Raw genomic sequence first — 9,657 nt, forward strand, 5'->3', positions numbered from 1 at the left:
CAAACTCAGTTTCTTTTCAAGAACAATAATGCTCTTTACAACTGAGCCAATTTTTGATAACTCTCCCAACCCCCATCAGTCTACATAGCATCTTTCAATACCATGAAAGACAGCCAGCAAGGAAGAGTCTTCCATTTCAGCTCCAGAGAGACTATTCTGTGTCCTGTAAACTAAGGCATTGCCAGTGATGGGTTCTCACCATCTAGGTCTGGTGGGTAATCAAATTTAGCCCTGATAAACTAAGTTTTAATAATTGATCTCTGGGTGTACATGATTTTTCAAGAACTAAGAATGACAGTATAGTAAGCAGTGATTAGAACAAAGACAATATTATGTTAATTAATACTCTTTGAGTTAAGAGGACATAATTGTAATGATCTCTTCTGTCTCTTTAAGAGACAATCCACGCCCACTCCCTCCCCTGTCTACTGAAGGCAGGCTGATCTTCAGTTTCCAGCCTGAGTTCCTTCCCTTTTCTATCTCCCTCTCTCCACTTCTACCCTTCCCCTTTCTGTTTCTCCCTTCTCTCTCTCTCTCTCTCTCTCTCTCTCTCTCTCTCTCTCTCTCTCTCTCTTCTCTCTCTCTTCTGCTCTTCTCCCCTTTTCTCTCCCCCCTCCATAACCCACTGAATAAATATACAACCTCACTCTGCATGGTGTGCCTATCCATGTCTCTGTCTCCTGCCCTCCCGCCACATGTCTCCCTGCCCTAAACCAGCCACCACTCGGAGACCTGCAGCTGTCCCTGCCTGGGACTGGCTGCTCTCAGGGCCTGCTTCCTGCCACCACATGGCCTGCTGCCATCGCTTGGGGACCTGCAGCATTTCTGCTGCCTGCCACCTCTGGGATCCTGCAACATTTTTTGTAATCCATTTCCGTAATCAGGCCTAGGGAGATGGTTCCATGGCTAAGAACACGTGTTGCTCATCCAGGGGAACTAAGTTGGGGTTTCCAGCACCTTGGTTGGATGACTGTGAGCTTCACAGGGGATATGATTTACTCTTTTGGTTTCCATGGACACCAAACACACATGGCGTACACATAAGTAAAAATAGAAATAAGCCAGACAGCTGGGTAGTGCATGGCAGTGGTGGTGCACACCTTTAATCCTAGCACTCAGGAGGCAGAGGCAGGCTGATCTCTATAGACCACCCTGGTCTATAGAGTGAGTTTCAGTACAGTCAGGGCTACAGAGAAACCAACCCTGTCTCGAAAAATCAAATAAATAAATAAAGCTTTTTAAAAAATCTTCGAAAATTAAACAAAAAAGTAACATTGAAACCAGGCACATTGGTGCAAGCCTTTAATCCCAGCACTCAATAGGCACAGGCAAGAGGCTCTCCATGAGGTCACGGCCAGCCAGAATGACACAATGAGATCCTGTTGTGAAAAAAGAAAAATTCCATAAATTATCTGCAATAGGTATCCTAGGAGTTAGAAGGAAACTTAGGGAGGGATACAGAATTGGAACATTGAGGACTCTTTATTCTTGTTGTTGAGATGGTGTCTCACTGTGTAGTTCCAGCTGACCTAGAACTTGCTATATAGACCATGGTCTTGAACTCACGGAGATCCACCTGACTCTGCCTCCTGAGTGCTGGAATGGAAGGTGTGCACCACCTTGCCTGGCTCGTAAATAAACCCTGATCATAGTTTTCAGCCCTTGGTCCCTTTAGTTTCCACACTGCTGCTGAGGAATAGCAGGCACACACAAGCACAAACCAAAGAACTTGTTTATGTTCTTATTTTTCTAGAAATATGGCAAGTCTGAAGCTCTCCCTGAGGAGGCAGCTGTGTCTGGGGGACAGTAAGAGGTGCGTGTCCTCATGGAAGAGGCCAGCCCGTCCAGCGCTATCGACGTGGACAAAGGCTTTGCCGTTGCCTTTGTCGTCCTCTTGATTCTCTTTCTAACGGTGATGGTTTATCGGTGTGTAAAGCTGGTGCAGAATCCCTATGAGGCGAGCTCCACGACCACAGACCCATCTCTGAGCTGAAGTACCATAAAATCTGTCAGACTCCTCTCACAAGAGATCTGGAATCTCCACAACCACAGACCCATCTCTGAGCTGAAGTACCATAAAATCTGTCAGACTCCTCTCACAAGAGATCTGGAATCCCCACAACCACAGACCCATCTCTGAGCTGAAGTACCATCAAACCTGGTAGACTCCTCTCACAAGAGATCTGGAATCGTTTGGGTATTTTTAGCAGGGTCTTAGGCTGCCAGGGCTGGCCTTGAACCCCTGACTCTCCTGTCTCTTCCTCCTAAGAATTGAGACTACAGAGAATGCTTCCTTACAGGATTTGAGACGTTTTATTTGACGTGGTATATGATCCAGACTTCTCTTACCTCCACATTTTCAACCTTCCAATCTGATGATCAGTGATAAGCTCCCGAGAGTCAAGAATCTCAGCATAGAGCAAACACGGGCCCTTTCTTCTTGCTCCTTTTCAGGGAATTTGAATTTATTGGCTAGGCTAAGGTCATGAGTTTCAATTGTCCCATACCTAATGTCTCTGTGATAGGACAGTGGATCTGAATGATGTAATGTACCATGAAGCTTTGCTCAAGGCCCTGCTGAAACTAGACACTGACCTGGAGGTGATCAAATTGATTTGTCCCTTATAAATATAAAGTAGGCAGAAATGGTTAGCATCTGACAAGACCTCCTCAGGATGTCCAATCTGTTTGCTTCTCCAGAGGGCAGCATTCTGGGGTACAGGTGGTCTAATTTGCCTGGAGCAAGGCCCCCCTCTCTGTCAGTCCAAGTTCCCTCATCTAAAGTAGCATGACCTGGCTGAGTAGAGTGCAGCGACCAAAGGTTTCAAACCTTAGTCCCTGAATACTAGGATATGATCTGACTTGGGAAAAGACCATGAAGAATAAAGACTCGTAAAGCAGATGAAGTGGTTCACACCAACAATACCAGCCCTGGAAAGCCCGAGGGGGGAGATTGTCCTGAGCTCTTCGCTTGGGTCATACAGTGATTTCAAAGCAAGCCTGGGCCTCAGGAGCCAGAAGGTTGGGGGAAGACAGCATCAAGATAAAGATGACGGCAGAGATTAGAGTCATGCGGCCACAGCCAAAAACCAGCAGAAGCTGGAAGAGAGAAGGAAGGATTCCTTCCTGGAGCCTTTGGTGGCATGGCCTCCCCAACAACGTGGGTGTGGACTTCTTCATGTGATGGGAGACAAAAGGCTAAGGAGCCATGTCACTGCAGATCTCTGCTCCCGAGAGCTGTGGGAAAATACACTTCTGTCTCTTTACACCACCAAGTACGGTCATTTGTTGTGACAATCCCAGGAAACTGATAGACAATACTATCATTGCTTTCCAGAGACTTTTTGATCGTTTTGTTTTCTAGACAAGGTTTCTCTGTGTAGCTCTGGCTGTCCTGGAACTCACTCTGTAGACCAAGCCAGACACAAACTCACAGAGATTCGCCTGCCTCAGCATCCTGAGCACTGTGAGATTAAAGCTTTTGCCACCACACCAGACTATCCAGAGACCTTTTCCAGAAAGGAAATTGGGGCTGGAGAGATGGCTCAAAGGTTAAGAGCACTGGCTGCTCTTCAGAAGTCCTGAGTTCATTTCCCAGAAACCACGTGGTGGCTCACAACCATCTGTAATGAGATCTGGTGCCCTCTTCTGGTCTGCAGGTAAACATGCAGACAGAACACTGTATACACAATTACTAAAATAAATATTTTTAAAAAAATATCAAGAAAGGAGATCACAAGCCTCCACTGTCCAAAGTCTGAAGTTAAAGAAGCATAAAGAGTGGGTTATCAGCCTACTGACAAGAAATATCACGAGGGAATTCACTAGAAAGAAAGGGGACATCTTGTCTGCTGAAGTTCAAGAAGAGTTACCATAAAGAAGATTGGCTCTGGGACCGGAGAGGTTGCTCAGTGGTTAAGAGCATTGCCTGCTCTTCCAAAGGTCCTGAGTTCAATTCCCGACAACCACATAGTGACTCACAACCATCTGTAATGAGGTCTGGTGCCCTCTTCTGGCCTGCAGACATACACACAGAAAGAATATTGTATACATAATAAATAAATAAATATTTTTTAAAAAAAAGAAGATTGGCTCTGCTGTGTGCAGTGGTGGTGCACGCCTTTAATCCCAGCACTTGGGAAGCAGAGACAGGCAGATCTCTGTGAGTTCATAGCCAGCCTGCTCTACAGAGCTAGTTCCAGGACAGCCAGGGATGTTACACAGAGAACCCCTGTTTCAAAAAAAAATCAGGGCTGGAGAGATGGCTCAGAGGTTAAGTGCATTGCCTGCTCTTCCAAAGGTCCTGAGTTCAATTCCCATCAACCACATGGTGGCTCACAACCATCTGTAATGGGGTTTGGTGCCCTCTTCTGGCCTGCAGGCATAGACACAGACAGAATATTGTATACATAATAAATAAATATAAAAAAATCAATACATAATAAATAAATATAAAAAATCAAAATGCAAAAACAAACCAACAGAAACAAGAAGATTGACTCTATGGTGGCAGTAATGGAGAATGAAAACTGTCAGGTCCGGCCACACCCATGAACTAGTCTAGACGAAGTAGGCTACCCTGTGAGCGTGGATTGAGAGCCATCATCTTTGAATGTTAGTTCAGTGTGTCACCTGGGCTCAGGCAGGATATTAACCAGCAAGCAGTCATCTCGGAGGGTGTGTGGGTTCATGGAGCTGTGTGGGCCAGGCGTGTGTGTGTGCCACTGCAGCAGGCAGCCCGCTACCTGCCAGGACTCATCCACCTGTCCATCAAAAACAGCCAGAAAAAAACATTGTGCTGGGCCGTGGTGGCGCACACCTTTAATTCCAGCCCTCGGGAGGCAGGTGGATCTCTATGAGTTCCAGGACAGCTAGTGCTACACAGAGAAACCCTGTCTCGAAAAACAAAAACCCAAACTAAAACAGAACAACAACACATTGTGTCTAGTGTGGTAACTGTAATCTAGCTCAGAACCTGGGAGCCAGAGGCAGGAGGATTTGAAGTTCAAGCCAGCTTGGGCTACCAGAGTTCCTCTTTCAAGAAAAAGTCAAAGCATTGTAGCTATAGATTTTTTTCTTTCCTTGATTTTTCCTAAGCAATGTAACAACAGACTAGACACATAGGCTCGCTGTTGTATTTATTAGCTATTACAAGTGATTCAGAGATAATTCTGTAAGAAAGCTAGGCTGGAGAGCTGACTTAGTGGCTCAAAGTGCTTGCTGCTTTTCCAGAGGACCCAAATTTGCACACTTGATGGTATATCCACAGCTACCTCTAACTTCAGCTTCAGAGACTCGGATGCCCTCTCTGACCTCCTTAGCCATGCCCCTACACACACACACACACACACACACACACACACGGTATACACTACTCATGGCCTCCTTAGCCATGCTCCTTACACACACACACACACACACACACACACGGTATACACTACTCATGGCCTCCTTAGCCATGCCCCTCACACACACACACACACACACACACACACACACACACACGGTATACACTACTCATGGCCTCCTTAGCCATGCTCCTTACACACACACACACACACACACACACGGTATACACTACTCATGGCCTCCTCAGCCATGCCCCTACACACACACACACACACACACACACACACATGGTATACACTACTCATGGCCTCCTTAGCCATGCTCCTTACACACACACACGCGTGCGCGCGGCATACACTCACAAAGACATATATATATATATATATAGATATAGATATAGATATAGATATAGATATATATATATATATATATAGTTTTTTTTCAAGACAGGGAACTCTTTACACCAGGCTGGCCTGAAACTCACAGAGATGTGACTGCCTCTGCCTCCTAATGCTGGGATTAAAGGTGTGCACCACCACCCAGCATGAAAATACTCTTTTTTTTTTTTTTTTTGGTTTTTAGACAGGGTTTCTCTGTGCAACTTTGGAATAGAAATACTTTTTAATCTTAAAAAATGACTATGAAAAAAAAAAAATGACTATGAGAAGAGGGTGGAAGCCGGGCGTTGGAGGTGCACACCGTTAACCCTAGCACTGGGAGGTGGAGCCAGGAGGATCTGAACTACATCTACAGGAAAAGCGAGCGCTGGGGTGAGCACATGTAATTCCAGCACTGAAGAGGCAGAGAGGGGAAGAGCCCTTAGGCTAAAGTGAGCCAAACCAACAAGTTTCACGGTCAGGGAGAGATCTTGTTAGAAAAAAAGTAAGGTAGAAAGGAGCAGAGGCAGGTACATGGTGGACACACGTAAAAAAAGGTGTACTGCCAAACACACACATAAACATATACACAAACACACATATTAAAAAATAAAGCACATAGGAAATTGTATACAGATATGTGCAAACACCATGCTATTTTACATGACAGACAAGCACATGTGAATTTTATTATACATGGGAGCCTTGGAACACATTGTTCCTAGACACTCAGAGTAACCACTGTCCCCTTAGACACTCACAGTAACCACTGTCCCCTTAGACACTCACAGTAACCACTGTCCCCTTAGACACTCGGAGTAACCACTGTCCCCTTAGACACTCACAGTAACCACTGTCCCCTTAGACACTCACAGTAACCACTGTCCCCTTAGACACTCACAGTAACCACTGTCCCCTTAGACACTCACAGTAACCACTGTCCCCTTAGACACTCACAGTAACCACTGTCCCCTTAGACACTCACAGTAACCACTGTGCCCTTAGACACTCACAGTAACCACTGTCCCCTTAGACACTCACAGTAACCACTGTCCCCTTAGACACTCACAGTAACCACTGTCCCCTTAGACACTCGGAGTAACCACTGTCCCCTTAGACACTCACAGTAACCACTGTCCCCTTAGACACTCACAGTAACCACTGTCCCCTTAAACACTCACAGTAACCACTGTCCCCTTAGACACTCACAGTAACCACTGTCCCCTTAGACACTCACAGTAACCACTGTCCCCTTAGACACTCACAGTAACCACTGTCCCCTTAGACACTCACAGTAACCACTGTGCCCTTAGACACTCACAGTAACCACTGTCCCCTTAGACACTCACAGTAACCACTGTCCCCTTAGACACTCACAGTAACCACTGTCCCCTTAGACACTCGGAGTAACCACCGTCCTCTTAGACACTCGGAGTAACTGTTGTACCTTTGTCATGATTCCACGATGATCCTGCCTACTGCATCAGATATCAGGCTTGGCTGGATGAGATCTTATCCACTGGGTCAACTCACTGGCCCTTTAAAAATTTGCATTATATTTATTAATTCACTGTGTGTGTTTTTGTGTAAGAGGGTGGTAGTTGGAGGTTTCTCTTCCACCCGCTATTTCCCGAACAACCACTCTAAGGGTGGTAGTAATTATAATTGCTAGGCCAATGGCTCAGGCTATCTCTTACATATAAATTAACTCATTTCTAATAATCTGTGTTTTGCCACGTGCCCCGTTGCTGACCACCAATGCTCTGGCATCTTCCTCCTCCAGCAGCTGCTCCTCGACTCTGCCTTCTTTCTCTCTGTATTCAGTTTGGCTTTCCCGCCTACCTATATTCTGCCCTGCCAGAGCCCAAGTAACTTTATTCTTCAACCTATAAAAGCAACACACATTCGCAGCATACAGAAGGACGTTCCACATTAGAGACACAGAGAGAGACAGAGAAACAGACAGAGAGAGAGAGAGAGAGTCAGAGAGAGAGAGAGTCAGAGAGAGAGAGATGGTCTGCAAAAGTTGAAGCTTCTGTCTTTCAATCATGTAAGTCCCAGGGAATAAACTCATTAGGTTGAACGTAAGACATGAAGAGAGTTTGTCTATGGGCTTCATAAAGATGCGTTGTGATTTCTTCCGGAGGTGGTCAAGTCTGACCTGACTTTCAGCTCAGACTCAGTTATCCTCCTACCTCAGCTTCCCAAGTCCTAGGGCCACAGGAATGTTCCATCGCGTCTGAAAGAATATGAAGGATTTTGACTACAGTGGTGCTGGTCACGCTGAGAGGCAAAGGGAACTGTTTCACTATAATAGCTTAACAAGTGACAGGACTGCTCAGATGCCTCCCCCACTCCTGTTTCTTTGGTGCTCAAACTCAGGAATTTTCACGTGCAAGGCATGTCTTTAGCATTGAGCTGTACCCTGACCCTCCCTCCCCACACTGCAAAATGTTTTCTGTCAGTGCAAAGGCAAAAGTCCTAGCTCAGTGGTTAAGAGCACTTGCTGCCTTTGCATAGTTCTGTTTGCAGTACCCACAGGGCAGCACACAGCTACCTGTAACCACAGCTCCAGAGAATCCAATGCCTGTGGTCCCTGCAGACATTTGCACTCATGTACGCCTGGCACACATGATCAAAATTAATAAAAATAAATCCTTTTCTTGTTTTTTTTTTTTGAGATAGGTTTTCACTATGTAGCTGTCCTGAAATTCATTATGTAGACCAGACTTACCTTGAACTCTGCCTCCCTAGTGTTGGAATTAAAGGTATTTGACACCATACCCAATTCATAAAACAAATCTTAAAATATCAAATAAAATTTGAGGTTTATGTTTCAGATTTTATTTCATGTGTATTTCAATGAATCTTATTGGTGTTTTGCCAGCATGTATGTCTGTGCACCACCTGTGTGGCTAGTGCCAGCTAGGGTCAGAAGAGGGAATTAGATCCCCTAGAACTGGAGTTAAAATTGCCACATGGGTGCTGGGAACTGATCCCGGGTTCCCTGTCAGGTGCTCTTAATCTTTTGAGCTCCAAAGAAAAAATTGTAAAAGAACTCATAGGCTGAGGTCAGCTAACGCAGGTAAGAATGACTCCTCTGTTAAGAAATCGTTATAATTGTTGTTAGTTATTATTGCTAATCTGTGCTAATTTACAACTTATTTATCATAGGCGCATGTCTTAGCTTCTTGTGCTGTTGCTGTGATAAAACACTCTGATCAAAACAATTTAAGGGACAAGGCAGTTATGTCAGCTCTAAGATTAAGGAACACAGTCTGTCACCACAGTGGGGAAAGACCAGCAGCAGGAGCCTGAAGCAACTATTTACATTCTATTCACAGAAGGGAACAAAGCTTAAATTAGCTACTGCTCTGCTTGATTTCTACTCTTGCCTAATCCAGGACTTCCTGAACAGAGAATGGTACCACCCACAGTGGGTGGGTCCACTCACCCCAACGAGCGCCAACAAGATTATTCTAACTTCTGTCAAGTTGACAAATAACACTAGTTTTCATTGTGTTTGCAAAATTATTGACGTTTCAGACTGCTATGAGTAGCAGGGGAGCAGTCTAGGAAGATTTTACACACACACACACACACACACACACACACACACACTGACAAAAGAATATACTGAACCACATTGCATGGAAACACAACTCTAGTCACACACTGTTGTAGGGAGAGTGGGGCCCCTTTGTTCCATCCCACCTGGCTAGCTTAACCCCCGAAATAATCACACAGAAATTGTATTAATTAAATTATTGCCTGGCCCATTATCTCTAGCCTCTTATTGGCTAACTCTCACATCTTGATATAACCCAAGATGTGATTTATCTCACATCTTGATATTAATAATAATAACAATAATCTAATAATAATAATAATAATAGCACCACGAACTCGTGGCTTACTGGGAAAGATTCTA

The 9,657-nt window shown here is 45.0% G+C and overlaps 1 protein-coding gene across 1 annotated transcript; it reads left to right on the forward strand.

Moving 5' to 3' along the window:
* The first annotated feature begins 1,819 nt into the window (after positions 1-1,819).
* Positions 1,820-1,993, forward strand: Ctxnd2 (cortexin domain containing 2). The gene has a single exon (XM_075979070.1). It carries the CDS (start codon positions 1,826-1,828, stop codon positions 1,991-1,993), a length of 168 nt encoding a protein of 55 aa, XP_075835185.1. The 5' UTR covers positions 1,820-1,825.
* Positions 1,994-9,657: the final 7,664 nt, after the last annotated feature.

Source organism: Microtus pennsylvanicus, chromosome 7 (assembly GCF_037038515.1).
Source record: "Microtus pennsylvanicus isolate mMicPen1 chromosome 7, mMicPen1.hap1, whole genome shotgun sequence".
Classification (NCBI taxonomy): Eukaryota; Metazoa; Chordata; class Mammalia; order Rodentia; family Cricetidae; genus Microtus; species Microtus pennsylvanicus.